The 25,068-nt window shown below is 42.1% G+C and overlaps 1 protein-coding gene across 1 annotated transcript; it reads left to right on the top strand.

Annotated features, from left to right (window-relative positions):
* Positions 1 to 3,275: 3,275 nt before the first annotated feature.
* On the top strand, positions 3,276 to 24,795 carry LOC310790234 (eukaryotic translation initiation factor 5A-1-like; the record flags this gene model as incomplete). Its single annotated transcript, XM_083651906.1, has 5 exons — positions 3,276 to 3,383; positions 3,527 to 3,631; positions 6,258 to 6,392; positions 21,965 to 22,073; positions 24,788 to 24,795. 5 exons carry the CDS (start codon positions 3,276 to 3,278, stop codon positions 24,793 to 24,795), a joined length of 465 nt encoding a protein of 154 aa, XP_083508032.1.
* Positions 24,796 to 25,068: the final 273 nt, after the last annotated feature.

Below are 25,068 nucleotides of genomic sequence, written 5' to 3' on the forward strand. Positions count from 1 at the left end.
AACAATTGAAACTGAATCATATATCCCTATAATATAATGTTATTCGTATCATCATCGTTGTTGTTTATTTTGTGGTGTGACCTTTGTTGTTTATTGGACACTTATTCAGCGGGTATCTTGCATGTTGTGTTCAGGTACACTGTTTTTTTTTTGTTTTTTTTTGCAATTCCATGGCCCGCGGGCCGCAAGTTGAGTATCACTGGTGTAGGCCTACACACCCACCATCCTTCTTGTTGAAAAGTTGAGTGGCATACTGTCACTCTTTCTTCTATCTGTCCTGTCTTTCTTTAAGCTTAGTGCATACTGCATGCTGCCTGCTCTCACAGAGTCACTGCACGGAGTGCGCACGTTCTGATAGAAGCGCAGGTGTGTAGTTGTGGACCCCGAGTCGAGCACACCCGGTAGGCAGGGAGGGGTGTCGAACTCAATTTCACCCCGGGCCTTGAGTTTGACACACGTGCTGTAGGGCGAGCTGATCCTGTACTCCAGCATCTCTGCCTGGTTTGGGGGTGGGCCTGAGGAACGACTGAACCATTTTTTGAAAATCGAAGGGGAAGGATGATTATCTTTTTGCCAAAAAACAAGAAAAGAAAAAGAAACTATTCGTTTTATTAGTACATTGTGAATTATATTAATGATGATAGGTTAATAATTTTTATGCTGCAAAAAATTCCAGATAGTTATTTTTTTTAGGGTCCCTGTCAGTCGAGGGCCCTTGGAATCGTCCTAATTTCTCCCTCCTATAAGGCGCCCCTGCCTGTGTGTGTGCACTGACTGTATGCAGTACAAAGCTCTGACATTCGCATGTTAACTGACGCTCCCTGTTTGGAGAAAGGTAAGTGCAGTGGGACTTCCTATGACAAAAGTTTACTGTTGTTTTATAACCTATGTTTATAACCTATGTTTGGAGCATTATTTAGTAGGGCTGTCACTTTTTCCCAAAATAAAGTTCGAACGAACTTTAATTGCCCGCAAAATGTTCGAATATATTAAAAGTTTTTTGGTTAATTACACTTTTTTTTTTGCTGCATCCAACTCGAGACAACTTTTCAGACCCTGGAGACAATCTTTCTCAGAAGAGACTAACGCGACAAATCTGGAGATTTTTTCTGACATGGGATTGACATTACCAGCAAGCAGCAGTTGGTTAATTTTGGTAAATAAAAATAATAATAATTAAAAAAAATTAACAGGTCAATTATACATTCGAACATGCCCTCCTCCCCCACATTCAAAGTTAAATTCGAATTTCGAATAAAAAGTGACAGCCCTATTATTTAGCCCCCTTGCCGACAAGCTAGCATATATCCTTGGTACCAATGGATCCCTTAGGTCTTCTAGTTTCTTCTGATAACAGGATAGGAGGAGAGTGTTGGCAGACCTCTCGCGTTATACCTGCAGTACCTCCACAGCGGCCCACAGTTTGGGAATCACTGACTCACTGTTGTTAAGGTAGCTAGCATGTACTGTAGGTTAGGTTAAGCTTAAGCTGATCAAATGTCTGAATTTACACGTGACCTAACGCTGGCACATTTAGCATATTTCTAGTTTTGACTTGCAAAGCTAACGTACACAGTAAATGTTGACTCGGTACAGAGTTGAGCAAGAAAGAATCACCATCTACATTTATGCTGCATTGGTGCACTGAGCAGCTTGTCTGATGGAGACAGGTGTTTAACACCTATAGCTGCTGATAGTCCACTGGTGTGCCTGGGTCCACTCCAGACCCTCCATTCCGCCCACTCCACCGAGTTGGGAAATGGAGTGCGAGTTGACAATTCAGTAATCAGTGTGATATCATATCAGGCTATCCCTATACCAGTGGTTCTCAAATGGGGGTCGGGGGACCCCGCGTGGCACTTTGCCGTGATAGGTTTTCAGGAAAATAAAAATAAAAACTTTATTTTTGTTGCAAAAGCTTCATAGTTCAACAAAAATGTTATGCTTTAAATCTAAAATGGTTCATGGATTACATTCTAATGTACAAACCTATCAATTTAAAAGTCAAGCACGTTACCGTGGAAACAATTAAGCTTAGCCCAAAATCACAAATCAGAATGAGGGGGTTCCCGGTATATTTTCTATCTTGTAAGGGGTCCTTGGCTGAAAAACATTTGAGAACCTCTGCCCTATACAGTCTCTGCCAAACAGGGGTGGCCAAACTTTTTTGGTTGTGGGCCGCATACAGAAAAATATAAGGAGTCGCGGGCCAAACAATATTAAGCGTAGCAGTTTTCGCGGAAAGAAAATTGGACCAGAAAACCCTTGTGCCATCAAAAGTTTAATTTCTACCTAAATAAATATATGACACATAGTTTATTGATGTGCTCACCTATTACAATGGGTATTTCTGTATGTTTTCAAATGTTCTTTTCCTGTGCCAACAGGTTAAGACAGAGATAATTTAACATAACATTAGTATTAAACATTCATTCAGTATTAAAAATGTTTAAAAATAAATAGACCTGGTCAGGGTACTCAAGTATAACCCAATTTCAATGGTTTTAAATTGAAAAAACGAAATGGGGGGAATCAGTTTTTTTGTTTTTGTTTTTCCGTTTTTTTCCCGTTTTCGTTTTTTCGTTTTCGTTTTCCGTTTTAAACTTTAAAACAGAAAAACGGAAAAACGTTTTTAGCAAAAAAAAAAAAAAAAAAAAAATCATTTTCCCTAAATTCATGGCGGGCCACTTAAAAACGGGCAGCGGGCCGCAGTTGGCCCACGGGCCGTAGTTTGGCCACCCCTATGGGCTATCCACATTCCCCATCATATTCCTATAATATAATGATATCGAAGTACTCACTCGCAATAATTATGTTTCCTGTAGCTGTAATGTTATTAATTTAGCAGTGGTGCACCACCATTTAAGCAATTACCACCACTCATTATGATGTGTATAAACATTTTGGCCTTTAAATCTATAACTACACTATTCCAGATGCTTAGGAGTGATGGTTATATAATGATTCAAATTATTTTAACCTTGGATCCTTAAACTCTAACTTAGCAACAGATATGAGAGAAAATGATTTGCCCAAAGCACCACAGCGGTATTCACATTACAGATGAAACACTGAATTCTAATCCAAAAATGATATTTTTCTGTTAGTACCCCTTAAGTACAAGACTATCTACAAGTCAGTGGATCTTTATTATGTCCTAAGCTCTAATGGGAAGTACTTCTTCTAAGTCATGTTGATGGCTACTACAGTTTGTGCTTGTTCTCGTGCCTTTGTGTTCATCTGGGTGATGTTCTGGAGCAGACCTGTGACCCATCATGTCCTATCCCTGCCACGCCGCCGCCCTGAGGAAGGACGGCTATGTCCTTCTGGAGGGACGTCCCTGTAAGGTCGTTGACATATCTACCTCCTCCGAGACCGGCCAGGTAAAACCTCCTCATGCTTGCTTTGGAATGCATAGCTGAAGGCAACTTTGTGAATCATCCTCAAATTCCCCCATGTAACAAGTGACCTCCAATTTTGATTTGGCCTTGGGTCGGATTTCATAAGTTAAGGTGTATTTTCCCAGGTTCACTTAGTTGGGATTGACATCTTTACCTGGATAAAGTATGAAGATAGCTGCCCATCCACAAAGAACGTGGATGTCCCCATTGTCAAAAGACTCGACTTCCAGGTGAGACATATCGCTACGGCGTGCCTTAGTGCAATGGTACGTATACCTGGTCATGGGTACAATAAAATACAATTTAAAAAAAAGTGACAAAGTAGTGAACAGCCTGGTTTCGATTTCAGGGGGGAAATAACGAAATAAATAAATAAAAGATCATCAATGCCACTGAAGTTTGCCTTAAATCATGTTCATTTACAGTTTTGTCGTGAACAGATTTGCTTGGTGGGCTTTCATGATGTACAGGGATATTTGGATCCTCCTATTCTAAGCATTTTGCATTGGCCGTCGCTAGCAAGCCCAATTGGCCTTCTCAGGAAAAGCTGCTGATTATTCATGAATTTCCCCTCATGTCAAGTCAAGTCAAGTCAACTTTATTTATATAGCACATTTACATACAGTGGCAGCCGAACCAAAGTGCTTCACAGGCGGGGAGTAAAGTGCACAGATGTAAATAAGTAAAGTGCAACGATACTAATTGAGAGCAACATAATACAAAGTGCATATATGATGACAATTAAAATCAAAAAGATAAAACAATAAGACAATAAAAGCAATAAAACGATAAATGCCAGGGACCTAACGATGGCTAAGTAGGGGGGAAAGCCAGGGAGAACAGGTGGGTTTTTAAGAGCGATTTAAAAACCTCCAGGGTCTGGGCAGCACGAACGTGTAGGGGGAGACTGTTCCAGAGTTTTGGGGCAGCTGCCGCAAAGGCTCTGTCCCCCCTAGTTTTTAGTTTGGTTCTGGGCACCACCAGCAGCGATAGGTCGGCCGATCTAAGAGCTCTGGAGGGGGTGTGGCGGTGCAGCAGCTCGGAAATGTAGGGAGGGGCCAGGCCATTGAGGGCTTTAAAGACGGTCAGGGATAATTTAAAATCAATGCGAAAGCGCACAGGCAGCCAATGGAGCGACGACAGGACTGGGGTGATGTGCTCGCGCTTTTTTGTCCTCGTAAGGAGGCGTGCAGCCGCGTTCTGAACGAGCTGTAGGCGGCGGAGCAAGGACTGATCAATCCCCACATAAAGTGCGTTGCAGTAGTCAATACGTGTGGTGACGAAGGCGTGAATAACCCTCTCCAGGTTTGCCTGGGAGAGGTAGGCCTTCGTCTTAGCCAGCAGCCGAAGGTGGTAAAAGCTGTTTTTAACTACTGAGTTGATCTGCTTGTCGAATTTAAAAGCGCTATCAAATATAACCCCAAGGTTCCTAACCGAGGTGGAGAGGTTAGAACCCAGGGGGCCGAGAGCATCGACAAGGGGGCCTGTGTTGGGTTTGACTCAACCAATACCTGAAGGTGTAAGGAAAGGAGCTTGACTCAACCAATACCTGAAGGTGTAAGGAAAGGAGTTTGACTCAACCAATACCTGAAGGTGTAAGGAAAGGAGTGCACCCTTGACTGCCGGCTGGGTGTATTACACGTGTTTCAGAGTTGAGCTGTCTTCTCAGTGCTTGTGAGAGGAAATACAGGTTTTTTAACTTTTTGAACAGATTAGCTTGGCCAACAAGCAGTCTCTCCTTCGATGATTTGAGGCCTCTTTTGGGGCCACATGGCTGTAAAATGATTGAGTCTAAAAAACGAGAGAAAGTCCTCCCATGACTTATTAGGGGCTGCAAGTCTAAAGCCCAATGTCAAAGAACGAGCAGCAACAAAGACTCACTGTTATCTCATGTTGCCAAATGACACAATACACAAAATAAGCACTAGGTGGCAGCAGTGCTTAAACTGTCTAGCTGATTAATATTCAGCACAGAGGTAAAGAGTTTCAAAACAGCCAGTAGTATTTCAATTCTAAAGCCAACAACAATAGATTACCGCAGGGATGACGTATTTTTGTAGGCTTAACTAGAAATCGCCGCCATTTTGGTTTGTCAACAAAAGCGGATTTGGGTTTCAGCAGGATAATCTTCACAAACGTTTCACTTTTATGCCTTTTGAGGCGTTTTCTAAAAATGGTGTTAAAACACAGACATTTACGTTCCAAAAGTCATAAAAGTTATTAGTGAAGATTATCCTGCTGAACCCAAATTCACACTCCCATAAACATTTGTTAACCACAGACCTTATTTTATGCATACTATAAAGTTGTTCATATGAAAAGACTAGTTGTATTTTTTTGTCAATACCTGACAGTTTCAACTGCTGCTTCCTGCAATCTTCGTCAGAGACGTCACGTGATGCTGCTGTGACCTGTCATATGGTTGGTTTATGTAGGCTTGGCCATCCCACCTGGATAGGTGTGGAATGACCACGCCCCCTGTTGGCCGGTAGTTTATGGAGGACTGCCGGGTTGTCGGCGTAGTGAGCGGACCCCCATTCAAAGTGACACGTGTAGACGTGGCACCCTTTGAATGACCCTCCTCGGTCAGAAGCCTTGACAGATTGCATCCTACACCTGCTCCTCAAAGACATTAGCTTTGAGTTTTGGGTTGCTTGTGTTATGATTAATCAAGAAATAATTTGTTGAATTGAGAGAGAGAAAAAGATCCAAGGGCCTATTTCTACTGCTCAACCAATCATCATTAAGCCATTAATTGGATCAGGTCTGCAAGAGTAGAGCTGCAAATGTTTTGTGAGTATTTCTGATGATCCAGTTTCTCTCTGCATTGTTTGGGTATGTTGTTGGCACTTTCAGTTAGTGGATATCAGCCAGGATGGCTACTTGTCCCTGATGGATGGGGGAGGAGATGTGAGGGAAGACATCAGGTTGCCAGAGGGTGATCTCGGCCATGAGATTACGGCTAAGTTCACCGACGGGGTAGACGTCATGGTGAGTTTCTAGGCATGAGACAATACACTCAACCCAACATACAATATCCCAATTCATATTGCAATTTTAATTATTTAATATTAAAGCATGTACCTACAGTGTAATTATTTAAACAAAAATCAAATGTTTACATTGTTCCTCTTATCGTGCATGCTTAGCTTACTTTCTCGACAAGTGTCGTAGTTTTCTTTAAGAATGTAACATGAAATCAAACCACTGCAGTGTTTGCTGTGCTGCAAAGTCATCTGGCGCATGTTCAATTGCCTTAAAATCTAGACAAATATAGCAAACAGGAAGTAACATTTTCCGGTTGAGCAAGATGTTTGCTCATGAAACCAACTTGCGTCTAACGCTCCATATTTGGACGTGAGTAGCTAGTTCAGGGGATTTGGCTGTTACATTTTCATTTAATATTTGATCCATTTTCATATGTAACAGAAAAAAACTCCAAGTAGTCCCTGGCATAATTAAGAATTTGTTCCCATTGCTAAAGAACTACAATGGTAACAGTTCGCCTTTTTTTTGTTTTTTGTGTGTGACCAAGTTTTTATTGGTTTTTCTTTTTGTTGGCATATGAGGATACATTACAAATCAAATAACAGAAAAATGATGGGGTAATATAGCATACATACATACATCAATATACAACAGTAGGTGATCAGGTGACACACACATACATAAGATGCGAAGCTCACATCAATCTCTGTACATCACCTAAATTAAACACAATACCTTAAATCAAAGAGAAACACAATATAATCACATTAAAGCAGCTACGAGCAAGATTTTCGATTGTTATTAAACAGTATAATTATAATATTGATGCATCACATCTTACCTATAATAGTAGCTGAGACCAAAGCCGTGTGAATCGGAGATTGCTCTCTTGATAATTATAGAGTCTGTGTCTGTCTACTAACCTCGCGTCACCAGGCTCTCTCTCTCTATCCGTCTACCGGCGGGCCGGATAAACCCGGAAGTGAAACGAAACGGTTTACGGCAGCTGCCTGCCTCCAAACCGTTTCGCTCTGCCTAACAACAGACCATAAACACGGAGAACGCCATGCAGGGGCTTGCTACTCTCGCGAACATCTCTCGTTATATTCTAACAGTTTGTTTGGAAGTAATTTTATTATTTTGTGGTTATGGCCGAAGTGGCTGCCGCAAACCGTTTCATTTCACTTCCTGATCTGCCCCGGCCGCAGACAGACTAATCGTCAGGACAACACTGGCCGATTCACTCGGGGTTCAAGCGAGACTACTCGGCGTTGCTCTCGTCTACTATTAGAGGTAAGATGTGATGCATCGATATTAAATTTAGACTGTTTAATAACAATAGAAAATCTTGCTCGTAGCTGCTTTAAAGTGCTGCTGTACCCTGTTTATTGAAGTCTTTGTGAGCTGCATTGGTAGGTTTGAGCTTACAATTTGAGCCAATGACTTCTGGTTTGAAGTCAAAAAAAGGATACATGTGAAGTAGTAGTAAGGAAGTAGTAGCAAACACATTGATTTTGTCATTTTCATAGGATTTATTGACGATAAATGTATTTAAAAACGCCAGCATTATCCTTTTAAGTCGGACTTGTCTAGAGAATTTTAGAGTAAATGAATGCTTATATCTGCAACAATACTTATATTGGCAGTTGGCTATGGCAACAAAGTGTGTGTTACACAGCTACTCAAATTGGCCCCTCCCCCCTACAAAAATGCAGAAAGTTGTGAGGCAACTCTTTTGCGGTCCTACGTCTCATTTTGACCTTTCCCTTCTCAGGTCAATGTGTTGAATGCCATGGGGGAAGATCATGCAATTGGCACCAGCATGTTAACTAGGGACTAACCAGGACGCATCTGGAGACCTCCACACGTCCCTAGCCTCCTTTCCTAACCAGGACGCATCTGGAGACCTCCACCTTCTCTTCAATCGCTGAAGTTATTTATCAACCCTTAGCCATCATAACATTGCAATGGTTACGGTTCTTATTCTAGCGATTGATCATAACATTCCTCCTAGACGGTATGGGTTCATCTTTATTTTGTATTGGTCTGTAGTTTACTTTTTAAATCATTCCCATTGCCCTGTGTTTTTCTATATGGGATATGTTTTATAGTTCTTAACTTTGTTGTGGGCATGTCTTTAAAGGCTTATTTGTGTACACACACTGTGCCTAGGCTTCAACCTCCATTCCCCGCCATTTTCCTTTTCTGGTAGCTGACCTTGCAGCTCCCGAAGCTCCTCCCACAGATCACTAGACCCCCCCACCCATATATACATGTAACTTCAGTGATGGCCTCACAAGGCCTTTCTGCCTTAGGTAATTAACACACACACACACACACACACACACACTCACACACACACACACACACACACACACACACACACACACACACACACACACACACCTTTTGACCTGTATCCACACTATGTAGCAGCCAGAGCCGTATAGATAGAAGAGTCCCGACAACTCCATTCACTCCAATGGACCAGTTTTTTACTCTCCAGAGTTCCAGGAAGTAAGGTCCTGGATTAAGCAGCACTGTCGAGTTGCAGCAAAATAGACAGTTTGTGTTGTACTCTGAAAGGGTTTTCCCCCCCTTGAATCAAATTGTACATTATCATCTTTATTTTAGCATGCAAAAGTAGCGCGAGACCCATTCCTGGCTGTTCATTGGCTAATGAGTCTCGCATTTTGGTCCTCCGCTATCGCCACTCTCTCTCTAGAGGACACTAGTAGCAGCATGTGTCTGACTAAATGGCCACATTGTTACCTCAGCTGCTGGCTTTGTGGCTGACCTACTGCTCCAGCTAGCCAGCTCTCAAGAAGATGACCTACTGCTCCAGCTAGCCAGCTCTCAAAAAGATGACCTACCACTCCAGCTAGCCAGCTCTCAAAAAGATGACCTACCACTCCAGCTAGCCAGCTCTCAAAAAGATGACCTACCACTCCAGCTAGCCAGCTCTCAAAAAGATGACCTACCACTCCAGCTAGCCAGCTCTCAAAAATATGACCTACCACTCCAGCTAGCCAGCTCTCAAAAAGATGACCTACGACTCCAGCTAGCCAGCTCTCAAAAAGATGACCTACCACTCCAGCTAGCCAGCTCTCAAAAAGATGACCTACCACTCCAGCTAGCCAGCTCTCAAAAAGATGGGCCTTCTCTAGCAGGGGTCCCGGCTAAAAAACAAAAAGAGGCAGAATGCAGTATCCCTGCAGAATGAGCAGCCTGCTTCCTCATATGCTGCTGTAGTCTCGCTGGCCAGCCTCTCCTCCCTTCCGTCCGAGGAGTCTGGCGCCGCAGGTCTCCATAGTGGGATTGCAATGGGCGGCACTTAGCGTCAGTGCCCTTGGAAAATAGTTTTCAACAATCCACTGTGCCGTTTTCAGCGTGTAGCAACGAGCTAGCGTGTAGGTTTCTGCCGTTAGCTTGCTAACTAGTTAGCGTTGTTGTTTTCACTGAGGCGGCAGGGCACTATTTACAGCGACACACAGGGAGGAGGGAGCGGAAGCCGCTCTGATTGACGTGGTCGGAGCCAATGACAGAGTTTGTAATAAGCCGGGAGCGGACATCCGGCTGCCACCGAAACAGTCGCTCCAATGAGAGAGCAGAGTAGAGCAGGGGAGGGTTTATCCCTGTTATGGAGACCTGCGGCGCCAGACTCCTCGGACGGAAGGGAGAGGAGGCTGAACAGCGAGACTAATGCTGCTGTAACCAATGTGGCCTACGGAGCTGTCAATCAGCAACCAGAACAACTTGGACCTATGGGATGGCACTATATGAGGATCGACCCAAGACCCACCCACTGAAGCCTGCTGATGCATGTTGAACTATAGCCCAAATGTATTATGGTCAGATTTTGGGGGGCTTTTGCTAAGGCTAAATAACTGTGTTTTTATATACGCCTTTGTTCTTTATTTCATTTTTTTATAATCCTGTAACCCGCACATTTACTCTATAGTCTATATTATCATCTTTACTAAAACTATCTCTTTTTGATGCACACTTTTTGACTGGAACCTGAATTTCTTCTGGGTGTATCTGTCTCCAAATGAAGAAGGGTCTCTTTTATCAAGTTTGAGAGATTCTTATCTTTTCATCAGATTTAAGTTGAAGAGAAAAAAGGCTTTTCGATAAGAAAAGTATTTTAAGGAATCAAAACTCTCCTCCAGTACTAGTGAGCAGGTAAAACAGACGGTGTTTTGAACAGGAAGTCATAACACAACTGGGTCTAGTGGCGCGGGGCTACATAAGGTGAATACTTTATACTTTTTTTTAATTTTTATTTACCTTTATTTATACAGGGAGGGCTCTTGAGAGCGGGCTCTCATTTACAAGGGCGCCCTGGTACAACAATACACATACAGGAAAACAAAATTGCAGACAGACAAGACAAGATTAAATACTGTACTGTACTTCAGTACATTAAATAAAACATGCGCACTCCTCGCGCTTGGTACTCTCGATGTGCGCTTTGAAGGACTCTAGGGGGATGAAGAGTTCCAGTTTCAAAATATCCTGGAGTCTGTTCCATTTATTAGGGGCAAAGAAAGAAAATATTTTACGTCTTACTTTTTTATAATGGGATCCCATGAAGCCAGCCTTGAGTGCCTGATGTCACAATTCACTACCAGACTTTCAAGGCTTAACTTTTTTTTACTAAATTCACACATTTTAAAACGGTGACAGTTCACACAACCTTAACACTACATAGATATATTAACATCAAACCCTTCAGCTACTCCTGTTACAGTATATCTCTATGGTCTAATACTGTTACAGAGGCTTTTCAACCCTGACAAGAACATTCTGCGAAGAAAACTGAACGGTCCTGTTTTTTGTTTGCCATGAAAATGGTCAGATTTAAAGATATTGAATAAAGGCACAACATCTCGGACCTCAGTTTGAAATAATAATAATAATTATTATTATTATTATTATTATTATTTCAAAAAGCAGATACTGAGACAGACTATATCATATCTGCTGGAGAAAATGCATGATCATGAGTTAGCTTGGTCTCAGAGGGACTTCAGCCATTCAGTCTGCTGTATGTAAGGATGACATATACCTCTCTCTGCCTCTCTCTCCCTCTCTCTCTCTCCCCCTCTCCCTCTCTCCCTCTCTCTCTCTCTCTCTCTCTCTCCCTCTCTCTCTCCCTCTCTCTCTCTCTCTCCCCCTCTCTCCCTCTCTCTCTTCCTATCTCTCTCCCCCTCTCTCTCTCTCTCTCCCCCTCCCCCCTCTCTCTCTCCCCCTCTCCCCCTCTCTCCCTCTCTCTCTCTCTCCCTCTCTCTCCCCCTCTCTCTCCCTCTCTCTCTCCCTCTGTCTCAGACGGACGGTGAATTTGTTTTCACCCAACTGGGCTTCTGCTGTGCCTACTTTGTCTTCCTCAGTGACAATGTCAAACAGGACAGCACACACACACACACACACATCCTTTACATTACTACTGGCCATTTTCCAAAGCATACCATTCTTCCGTATAGTTCTGTTAGGCAGCCATTAGTGTCCTTTCATTGTGTTACTGTGTGGAAACCACCTTGCAAAGAGTTGAGACTTGCTGGAGATGGGTCATTCATCTCAGTCCAGAACCTGCCCAGGTGTATTTTTGTCAGTCAGTGAATCATTGTGTTGTATAAAACTCTGCACGTCTTGTGTGTAGTACACATGCTGAGTGTACCTAGGCAGTAGGCACGCACACTCCATTCCTCGCTAACTCGCCCGCTGCGTGGCCTCGCCCGCCCTGCAGCTCGCATACGCAGCTCGGCTGCTGCCGCGTGGCCTCGCCTGCCCTATTGGCACGCGCACGTGTGTGTGTGTGTGTGTTGCTAACAAAATGTTATTGCCTGCGGGTGTGCGTGGGACCCCTTATGGCATCACTAATGACATCATTAGTCTTATGACATCACTGATGACATCATCAGGGATGCCATTAGGGGACACACACACACACACACACTGATGATGTCATCAGTGATGTCATAAGGACACACACACACACACTGATGATGTCATCAGTGATGTCACAATGCCTCTGTGTGTGTGTGTGTGCGCCCCCTTATGACATCACCGATGACTATCAGTCTTATGACATCACTGATGACATCATCAATGTGTCACAGTGCCTCCTTGTGTGTGTATGGGTGTGATCGTTGGACAAAGGGACAGGGAGGAGTTTCACCGGCAGGATGTAGCACCATAGAAGAGTTCCGACATCTCCATTCACTCCAATGGACCAGTTTTTTTCCAGGAAGTAGAAAGTGGAACTCTTGAGTAAAAAAAGCAGCACTGTCGAGTTGCAACAAAATAGACAGTGTTGTACTTTGAAAGGGTTTTTCATCCCTTGAAATGAATCAAATTGTACATTATCGGCTTTATTTTAGCATGCAAAAGTAGCGCGAGACCCATTCCTGGCTGTTCATTGGCTAATGAGTCTCGCATTTTGGTCCTCCGCTGACGCCACTCTCTTACTAGAGGACACTAAAGAAAAAAGTGTCCAATAAGCTTCCCCCTAGCTTCTTAGATGGGAACACTTCCATCACCAATCCTTTTGATATTGCCTGTAAATTCAATGAGTTTTTTGTGAATGTGGGAGTTTCCATATCCAACAAGTCTGGAAATACCAACGTGAATCCAACTGATTATATACAAGGTTCCTTTCCTCCCGTTTGCTCTTTTGAACCTCCCGACAATGAAGAGATAAATGAAATTATAATGGAATTAAAAAATTCTGCTCCAGGTCACGATGGAATTAGTTCATCCCTTGTGAAGGAAGTAAGAAACTCAATTATCAAACCTTTATTGCACATTTTTACAATGTCCATGGAAACGGGTGTTGTTCCATCTGACCTCAAACTTGCAAAAGTCATCTCACTTTTCAAAGCAGGTGATCCTGGATCCTTTACTAACTATCGACCCATTTCTGTTCTCCCATGTTTCTCCAAAATTCTCGAAAAATTAGTTTATAAACGTATTATTAACCATTTGAATAAGCAAAATATCCTGTATGAACACCAGTACGGATTCCGCAAAAACCACTCGGCTTACATGGCCCTTCTACAGTTAGTGGACAGGATTCACACTGCTTTGGAAAAAAAGGAATTTGCTTGTGGTATTTTTTTGGATCTCTCAAAAGCTTTTGATTCGGTTAATCATGACATCTTGGTTTCAAAACTGTATGCATATGGTTTTCATGGCAATATCTTCGGGTGGCTTAATAATTATATTTATAATAGAGAACAATATGTTACTTTTAATGGTATAGAGTCGAACAAGGCTAAAATTCAGTGTGGGGTGCCTCAAGGCTCAATCTTGGGGCCTTTACTTTTTCTTATATTCATAAACGATCTTGCAGCAGTATCGGATACTATGTTTCCAATATTATTCGCAGACGACACAAACTTATTGATGTCCAATAAAAATGTAACTGTCCTTATGAATGAGGTAAACATTGGTCTTCTCAGGTATTCCAAATGGTTTCAATCGAATAAATTGGCTTTAAATGTAAAAAAATCAAATTTTATGATATTTGCTGGTAAAATGAATTATAATTCGGAATTATTTAAAATATCTATTGATGGTGTTGAAATTAGTAAAGTCTCATCCACCAGGTTTCTAGGAGTCCTGATCGATGAGAAACTCACCTGGAAAGACCATATCAGCCAGGTCTGTAAGAAGATCACAAAATCCCTTGGAATTATTAGAAGGATTTGTGGACTTCTTAATTTCTCTTGTCTTCTAACTTTATATTACAGTCTAATATTCCCATACCTTTCATACTGTAATATTGTTTGGGCTAGTACCTTCCCCACTCATTTGCATAAACTTTTATTGCTACAAAAACGTTTTGTTAGACTAGCAACATTTTCAAAGCCGTATGCTGAAACTGCCGCGCTCTTTTGTAAATGTGGTGTGATGTCAATTTTTGATATCAACATTTTTCAAACCTGCATTTTCATTTTCAAATTGAAGTATATGAGTACTGACTTACCAGAAAATTGTAAATCATTTTTCATCTGTAATTCACAAATTCATTCTTATCCTACTAGACAAAGCAATAACCTTAATATACCATTGTATCGTACATCCAGAGGTCAATTTTCGTTAAAATATCATGGAGCCAAAATATGGAATTCAAACTTACATTTATTGACTGTTTCTCTATCCCTGTCTGTGTACAAAAAGAAACTAAAAGGTTTTCTAATGTCTGGTAAATTTGGCACTGAGTGAGCTATGGCATTTCTGAGAGAGGTCTAAACCACATTCTCATTTTTATTTCTCTTTTTATTCCTATTTTTTTTATTTTTTTATTTTTTTTATTTCACTAATCTGAATTATCATTGCATTTAATGTTTGTTCAATGTTAATTGAGTAACTTGTATTATTATGTTTTTCTCTTGAGGTGAGATCTTTATATAAACCCGTAGTGGGTTTCTATCTCACCTGCACATGTTTTTTTCTCCAATGTTGTAAACATTTTTTATTTTGTTCTGTTTTCCTTTAATGTGCAAATAAACATAAACATAAATAAACATAGACACTATGTAGCACGTGGGAGGATCATCCTATTCCCTCCACGTCCCCTCCCCCTGAACAACCCCCCTGATTTAACAGAGGAGGAGCTAATGCAGGACACATAACCTAACCGACTTCCCACCCGCAGATACAGCCAATTGTGTCTGGAATGTCTGACCAAGCCGGAGGGGGCTTGAAGCTGGGATCCTCGTGTTAGTAGGCAGGGAATCTACCGCTACCCGGACCCATTTTGTAACATTTTCCTGTTTGGCTGGCTGCCATGCACTTTCATTTGATCTAATGCCTAACATAATTCTAACTATTGTTGGTAGCATGAGCACAAATACATCAACATGTATTTTGACACAAAATGCAGAATACCTCAGTAGTAAATGTGTCAAAATAAACTACAAATAACGAAACTTTTTTCCAAAATAAAGTGTTTACTGTTTAGAAAAGAAGATTAATCTCATTGGTCAAATCAATGATTTATCACGTGAACGTTTGATTAAAACAAAATAGTGACTAAAATGGTCAACAATATATTTGGGTAGATGAGATGACTTTATTGTTGGCGAAGTACCAGAGAGCCTTATAGTACTGTTTCTCAACACTAGATGGCGCTATCTGTCCACTATTAGCACCTCTATGACCACCACGAGATGCCACATCTACCACAGCAGCCAGAATGCAACATTAAATACATTTAATGGAAAAGTCAAACATTTCGGGGCTTCTTACACCATCATTTATTTTGTGTGTTCTTTTGATTTCTGTAAAACACTTTGTGACAAAGCTGCTTGTAAGCCTACAAGTGTAGGTAAACAACAGTTTCTTACTCCCAAGTCACTCTCAAGGTTTGAGGCACAAGTCTAAATGTAGATTACCAAGTCAAGTCAGAACAAATCAAGAGTCCAGTATCAATGTAATATCTCAAAAGAAAAATCAATAAGGGTCTTAATAGGGTAAAAACTTGGCAAGATCATTATTAGTTTGATTTCTATAATCAACTCCAATAAATTCAATCATGCATACAAATTTGGAAATCAGAAAAAGTGTGACTTGAGTTCCCACCTCTTCATACAGAAAGTTACATTAGATTCTGTGGCTTAAAGGTAAAAGTCAAAAAGGCTTCATGCTGACAAAAAACAAACAAACAAACAATCAGTGAAAAAATCCTTTCCTCTCCACCTGAAAGAGTCAACTGTTTTATTCATGGCAGTGCTTCTCAAACTTTTTCCAGGTCAAGGAGCCTATAAAGTATAAACGGACACAAATTAGATCACTGACCCCCATTTGATAAGATTTTGTCCATCTTCCCAACCACAGAAACGGCCAATTGTGCCTGTATGGATGGCCGAGCAAGCCGGAGGTAACATGGAAACCTGCCACCCTCATGTCATGTTGAACTTGGCAATCTACCTAGTAGCCTACCTACAGTACACTAGTACCTACAGTACACTAGTACCCGCATGCCCCATTCTTACCATATTTTGAATGTGTTGACTTCATGGCAGTACAGTAGGCTATAACAAAAGTGCAGAATACTTGGACCTGGTTCCCCAACAACATAAATGCACAGTATACACTATGTGTCAGATGTACATATCACCCAGTAGCTTCTGTGTTTTGGGGATTCCCTGTGTGCTAAACTATCATCCTTCACATGGGCATTTTCTTTTCAATTGCAAAAACAGCAAATAATGAATCTATTGTGCATTTGATGTGTTGTTGTTTTTTATCTGTACAGCCACTCTCTCTCTCTCTCTCTCCCTCTGTTTTACTCAGTGTCTCTCTCTCCCTCTCTCTCTCTCTCCCTCTGTTTTACTCAGTGTCTCTCTCTCTCTCTCTCTCTCTCTGCTGATTGGATTGTGGAGTTGTTATGGATAAGAGGACAACTGTTAGCGACAGAGATGTGTAGATGAGCTGTTTTTCATCAGGCAGCGTGTTGCCTTGTACCAGGCACGTGCACACATAGACATGAAAGGGGGCTTGAGCCCCTGCCTTTTTTTCAGTTATTTTTTATTATAATACATTTTTAATTTTCATTCCAACAACACATGAACAAAACAAACAGCTCAGACACATTAAAAAATAAAATAAAAAGTGCCCTTTCCTGACCATGAATGCATTTCTAATGGTGCTTTGTATGGAAATTGCCCTTTCCATGCCGTCACTGAAGGCAGCATTCAAAGAGAAATGCAGAATTGTTGCTCTTGAAAATATTTTTTACTTTACACTATTGGAAAGGGATGTTGTGTTGTTGAATCCGCAAAAAATAAAAAAAATTCTAATACACCTTATCTAAATCTTCTGTCTTGCTTTTTAGAATTATGGTTAAAATGCATGGTATATTACAAGCCTCACTCAGTATCGTTCAATGTTTCTGCCTGTGTTGCTATCTGTTGTAGTACAACAACCTAAAGGGAGAAAAGGAGCAAATACATATTGATGCTTAAATGATTTCACAACAGTATTGCAACAGCATGCAACTTTTATATACTAATATTATTCAGTTATGGAGTTATTTTTCCGTGACAAGTCTCATCCTAAAATGAGATATTCCTCTAAATCTGGTTAAAATCGGAATATTTAAAATTAGTTATACCCCTAAATTGGCCTTCAAATTGCCTCAAATTTCCGACCCGCCGGCTGTAGTGCCCTTTTATGAATTTGAGCCCCTGCCCCTCTAATGTTCTGTGCACGTCCCTGCCTTGTACACACACAGTATGTAGCAGTCATGTTCCCTGAGAAACGGCCTCGCCTTGAACAAAGCAATTCCCTGCATCAAAAAGCCCACAAAGATTGGATTGTGAGAGATATGGGCTGTACGCGCGTCAGGAGCTGACGAATGAGCTCGGCCATCGACAATGAAGGAAGGAAAGGACATGTGGATAATGAAGAAACTAAAGTAGAAGTGAAATAATGTGAAGGTGTTTTACGTTCTTAATGGCTGCAGTCCGTGTTTCTAGGTTCTTGCAGAGGCTCCACGCATCCTCGCCAAACCGATTGATCCATTGTGAACAGTGTTGGGGGTAACTCATTACAAAAGTAACATATTACATAATATTATGTAATATATTACGTAATATATTACTTTTAGCAGTAACTCAGTAATATAACTTATTACCAATGGGATTTCAGTAATATTATACCAGTTACTTCGTCAAGTAACAAGTTACAAATTAAGTAACTTTTTTTTTTTTCAAAGCACAATTAAATAAAGATACAATCATTTCCTAATCAAATTGTGTATTTTTAAGCAAATAACCACTATAGATGACAGTAACAAAGGAAAAGGATAACATTTAGAATTTTGGGCGGTTTACACTGACTTCAAGACAGTTGAAATTATTTTTCGGGGTGGTTCAGTGGCGGCGATGTCATTCTGCTGCTGCTGTTGTTTTGGTGAAAGTAATGCAAAAGTAGTGTAATAAGTAACACGTTACTCTACAGAGAAAGCAATATTGTAAAGTAACATTACTTTCAAATGAAAGTAACTAGTAACATGTAGTATATTACATTTTGAAAGTAACTTGCCCAACACTGATTGTGAATCAGACAAATCTTCAGGTGGTTTCCCTCTAACAGCAAAGACCTTCTCGGCTGGTATACGTGCAGCTAACTAATTAATTGAGTCATAACAACTCAACTCAACTTCATTTATATAACTACTATTATTTAACTTTTCATACGCCGTCCAAAGTGCTTCACGTAGCAAAAAAATAAATACTATCAAATCAAACAAACAAAAAGGAAAAGCAAGAAATAAGAGTCAATAAAATAAATCAAATGAAGTAAACACCAGGGATAAAAAAACAAACATTTAAAAACCAATGACTAGGAAAAACTAAGGCTATAGCATCACTCCTAATCAAAAGCCAGAATAAAAGGTACGTCTTTAATTTACTTTTAAGGACACAGAGATCTTACATTCTAATATCCAGGAACATAAAATCAGAAGGTATGTTTATGGGACAGATACTGAAAGGAACGCTTAAAGAAATGCGGTGGAGGACCTCGGTGATCTGGCTGGAACATTAAATGAAAGAACATCTCTGATGTAGGGGGGAGCAAGGTCATTTAACGCTTTATACACCTCTAAAATGACTTTAAAATTCATTCCAAAAGATCCACGTAGCCAGTGCAGTGTCTTAAGCAGTGGGGTAGTCTCAAAGCCAGACCCATGAGAGTAATACACTACATTACTGCATGCTGCAGATCTGTATGCGGAGCGCAGCGATTCAACGTTATTTGAGTCTGGGGAGAGACTAGCAGTGGGGTAATATGATAATATGAGGAGAACCCGTGGGGAACATGGGGTTGTCTTCCTGGTGAAGGGATAATGTACAGCAGCTCTCATCAGGGTTAGGGTTGAATCATGCCGTCAGGGTTTATTTAGCAATAAAGACAGTCTCCCTGGAAATGATCCTGCTTATTACACAGCTACTTACCAAAGACTTTACTGGTTTCATATGAAATATCGATTTAAATTATTTAATTACAAGCTAATGTCATTTACCAGCTTACACCCAAAAATAAGTCCAGCAGGACAGTCAGCAGGACCAGCGAGTAACCTCTTTTTGGCACAAGGCCAGTTAATTTGATTACTAATCATCAAAATGGACTGGATTATAGCTGTAGCAATACACCACCGACAACAACGTACCGATGCAAGAATGAATAAATACTCCGGGGTTACGGCAGTCCAAATCAGCGTTAAGCAGCAAGTGACTGTTGGCAGCGAAATTTTGCTCGAGTTGGGATATTTCATCTCGGGCGACAAGCGACTATCGACTATTGCTCTGTCTCTGTCGCTCGGACGCCCAGCGATTTTTCTCCCGGGCGAATATACGCTCAATCGCTCATTTGCATGGTGCCGCATCTATGTGCCGACAGGCCGCAGTGCCGACAGACCGCAATGCCGATAGCCCACAAGCAGAACCAGCTCATGAGCGAGGCGGCGTGCAGCGTGTCGGTGGACCGGCTGGAGCTAACCTCTCCCAGCCCCCACGCCAAACCTAACCTCCCCCCATGCCTAAACCTAACCTCCCCCAGACCCTAACCCAAAACCTAACCTCTCCCACCCCCCACGCCTAAACCTAACCTCCCCCAGACCCTAACCCAAAACCTAACCTCTCCCACCCCCCACGCCTAAACCTAAGGTCGGCATTGCGGGTGGTCGGCATAGCGGGTGGACACCGTTTGCATTGACTTTGTATGTAAACTCGATGCCAGCGAAAAACTTTAATGGGTCGGTGTGAACGCACCTTAAGAAGTAAGGTGTTCAACAAAGTCTGGCGATAATGTCTATAAATACATAACTCCGCCTAACTGCTGGATCATTCGCATTTAGTTTGCGTTCGACATCGGACCTGGGTCAAGTAGCACGTGCAACTGATTGTAGCGTTTGTTTCAGTCTGCTGGCGTACCTGATAGGGGTGGGGTTTGGCACATCGGACAGGTTGGTATTCTATCTGGTGTCTTTCTACTTACTTGACATTATCTTAATTGCTTGGTGCTGTAGAGCAGGGTTCCCAAATGTTTCCATGTCAAGGCCAAATAGCATTACCCTTTGGTCAGGGGCCCCCTATTGCAGGATGTGTTTAAACACCCAATGACAAAACTATTGCAAATGTCAAAAATAACATCCATGCAACCTCATAAATCTAGACACATAAGAAGATTAGGAGCAAAATGTTACTTGCAGCAGAGGCCAAACTCACTTTGTCTGTTGTTTGGTTTGGTCCATAATTGCTCTGCTCGGGCATGCAGCAGTATTCTCATTTCATTAAAAAAGAAATCCTTTTGCAAACTCATTTCCCTTTTAGGGATAATAAAGTTATCTAAGCTAAAGGCTCAGATTAGATTAGCTTGTTCATGACTGGTTACTATCATCGCTTCTGCAGGAGACGTCTTGTGAGATGCCTTCCCTGACGGCAGCGATTCGGCTAATTAATGGAATAGATTGGCTGCTCAATGAGCTGAAAACTCAAAGACTATAATTACCAGCTTCTGTGTGAAAATAAATAAATATATTAAGCGGAGGAAATCAATATTTGCTCTTCAATTCAGAAGGGCTCCTTCAGTTTTATTCATGTGCTTTTTGATGGATCTTGGAGTGCAGTTGAAGCCTTGTGCTGTCTGTGGCAGCTGCTGTATTTTGTGTTGGATCAAAGAGTTTTGAGTATCTGGTTGCGGTGTAATAAACAAAACATATTATCGATATATCGGCCGGTATTCTTTACATATACAGAATATACTGTATGATTTTTTTTTTTGCAATGATCCCTCAAATGTGGTTTAGTTATCAAACACTTGTGACAAAGATATGTAATGGAGTCAGGATATTTTACAGTTTAACAATAAACCTTATTATCCAATAAACATACAATGCTACCTATAATTTAAAAAATAAAATAAATAACTACATAAATAAAATCAAGGTAACTAAGTAGGGCAACCAAGCTAAAGCTAATCCAACACAGCTTTTACGCATTTTAAACCACCTCTCTGCCCTGGTCATATTCACCTGTAAAATAAGTAATATAATAATTATATAAAATAAAAACTTTAAGACTGTTGTAATGTTTTGTATGGGACAAACCTATATAAATAAATTAAATGAAAATAATAATCATAACAACACCCAATTATTTTTCACTAGCGCCCCTTCAGTCCAATAATAATAATAATGGTGATGCAACAGGGACATCTTTATGCAGGAAGCACCGCTTCTCTGCATTGTAAACATCTTTAAACATAAATGAACTTTACCTGCAATAATGTGATAATGTGTTGTGTGTTGTGCGGGGCAAGCCTATATAAATGATGGATTGAATGAACATAATACATAACAGGTTCTTTTTCACAGGCCTCCCTCAGCCCGACAGGAGCAGGTTATAATGCAGGAAATCAGACTCAGAATCACTTTTATTGCCATAATATGTAAAGATTACATAAGAGGAAGTTCTAGTCTAAGTATGCAGCATAGCATAATCATATTCAGAAGAGAAAAGGAAGATGTCAGCTTTGGTATCTGCATCACCTTGGTGCTGCAGATCTACTTCTTGGCTGAGATCCTCATCCCTCCGGTGGTGGCCCGCGTGTCGGAGAGGTGGGAGAGGACCATGGACCTGCTGCTCTGCTCTGCCCTGCTCATATTCACCTGTACAGACCACCTCTCTGCCCTGCTCATATTCACCTGTAAGTACAGACCACCTCTCTGCCCTGCTCATATTTACCTGTAAGTACAGACCACCTCTCTGTTCTGGTCATATTCACCTGTACAGACCACCTCTCTGCCCTGCTCATATTTACCTGTAAGTACAGACCACCTCTCTGCCCTGCTCATATTCACCTGTAAGTACAGACCACCTCTCTGTTCTGGTCATATTCACCTGTACAGACCACCTCTCTGCCCTGCTCATATTTACCTGTAAGTACAGACCACCTCTCTGCCCTGCTCATATTCACCTGTAAGTACAGACCACCTCTCTGCCCTGCTCATATTTACCTGTAAGTACAGACCACCTCTCTGTTCTGGTCATATTCACCTGTACAGACCACCTCTCTGCCCTGCTCATATTCACCTGTACAGACCACCTCTCTGCCCTGCTCATATTCACCTGTACAGACCACCTCTCTGCCCTGCTCATATTCACCTGTACAGACCACCTCTCTGCCCTGGTCATATTCACCTGTACAGACCACCTCTCTGCCCTGCTTATATTTACCTGTAAGTACAGACCACCTCTCTGCCCTGGTCATATTCACCTGTAAGTACAGACCACCTCTCTGTTCTGGTCATATTCACCTGTACAGACCACCTCTCTGCCCTGGTCATATTCACCTGTAAGTACAGACCACCTCTCTGCCCTGGTCATATTCACCTGTAAGTACAGACCACCTCTCTGCCCTGGTCATATTCACCTGTAAGTACAGACTACCTCTCTGCCCTGCTCATATTCACCTGTACAGACCACCTCTCTGCCCTGGTCATATTCACCTGTACAGACCACCTCTCTGCCCTGGTCATATTCACCTGTACAGACCACCTCTCTGCCCTGCTCATATTCACCTGTAAGTACAGACCACCTCTCTGTTCTGGTCATATTCACCTGTACAGACCACCTCTCTGCCCTGGTCATATTCACCTGTAAGTACAGACCACCTCTCTGCCCTGGTCATATTCACCTGTAAGTACAGACCACCTCTCTGCCCTGCTCATATTCACCTGTACAGACCACCTCTCTGCCCTGGTCATATTCACCTGTACAGACCACCTCTCTGCCCTGCTCATATTCACCTGTACAGACCACCTCTCTGCCCTGCTCATATTTACCTGTAAGTACAGACCACCTCTCTGTTCTGGTCATATTCACCTGTACAGACCATCTCTCTGCCCTGCTCATATTTACCTGTATACAGACCACCTCTCTGCCCTGCTCATATTCACCTGTAAGTACAGACCACCTCTCTGCCCTGCTCATATTCACCTGTAAGTACAGACCACCTCTCTGCCCTGCTCATATTTACCTGTATACAGACCACCTCTCTGCCCTGGTCATATTCACCTGTAAGTACAGACCACCTCTCTGCCCTGCTATTCACCTGTGAGTACACACCACCTCTCTGCCCTGGTCATATTCACCTGTAAGTACAGACCATCTCTCTGCCCTGGTCATATTCACCTGTAAGTACAGACCACCTCTCTGCCATGGTCATATTCACCTGTAAGTACAGACCACCTCTCTGCCCTGGTCATATTCACCTGTAAGTACACACCACCTCTCTGCCCTGGTCATATTCACCTGTAAGTACAGACCACCTCTCTGCCCTGCATGGTCATATTCACCTGTAAGTACAGACCACCTCTCTGCCCTGCTCATATTCACCTGTAAGTACAGACCACCTCTCTGCCCTGGTCATATTCACCTGTAAGTACAGACAGACCACCTCTCTGCCCTGGTCATATTCACCTGTAAGTACAGACAGATCACCACTCTGCCCTGGTCATATTCACCTGTAAGTACAGACAGATCACCACTCTGCCCTGCTTATATTCACCTGTAAGTACAGACCACCTCTCTTCTCTGCTCATATTCACCTGTAAGTACAGACAGACCACCTCTCTGCCCTGGTCATATTCACCTGTAAGTACAGACCACCTCTCTTCTCTGCTCATATTCACCTGTAAGTACAGACAGATCACCACTCTGCCCTGCTCATATTCACCTGTAAGTACAGACCACCTCTCTGCCCTGGTCATATTCACCTGTAAGTACAGACAGATCACCACTCTGCCCTGGTCATATTCACCTGTAAGTACAGACAGATCACCACTCTGCCCTGCTCATATTCACCTGTAAGTACAGACCACCTCTCTGCCCTGGTCATATTCACCTGTAAGTACAGACAGATCACCACTCTGCCCTGCTCATATTCACCAAACCCGTCCCAAAATAAGACTGGGTTCCACCTGGTGTGGCTAGAGTCCCCAGCTTCAGGCCAGCCCCCCTCTTGCATTCATTGTAGGTTCAGATGCAGTCTCATACAATAGAATCCAGTAGAATACTTCCATTGCACTCCTCTACAGGAGCCAGAGACTGGCTTCTGGTTTGTACTTTTTGAACCTTTTTGAACTTCATTCTGTATGTGCGCCATTCAATGTTTTATTAGCTTCATTTCTACCACAAAAAGAAGAGAAAAGGAAACTGTGGCAGTGAGCATCATGCCAGCTGGCATCTTCACATATGAAGGCAATCACAGTTTAAGGCAATTAAGGCGTTTTTTCTTAATGAGTCACAAAATGCCGAGCAGCTCAAAATGTGCAGAGACCACATCTGAGATGTGTCTTCTCAGCTCTTCTCTGAACTCGACAGCGAGGTGAAAATGGAAGGCTGACTCGAGCTGCTTCACGTTGAGTGGAACAAGCTGGACGTCAGCGTAAGGCTGCATCCATACAGGATCCAGCGTGACGGTGGCATGCTGCAGGTAGTAGTACTGTAGTAGTAGGTAGTAGTGCACGAGTGACTGAGTGATGCATGACGGTCACGTGCGTGCACGAGTGACTGGGTGAGAGAGATGTGTGTGTGTGTGTGTGTGTGTGTGTGTGTGTGTGTGAGAGAGAGAGAGAGAGAGAGCGAGAGAGAAAGAAAGTGTG

The sequence above is a fragment of the Poromitra crassiceps genome (genome assembly GCF_964638095.1).
Source record: "Poromitra crassiceps genome assembly, chromosome: 15".
In the NCBI taxonomy this organism is placed as follows: Eukaryota; Metazoa; Chordata; class Actinopteri; order Beryciformes; family Melamphaidae; genus Poromitra; species Poromitra crassiceps.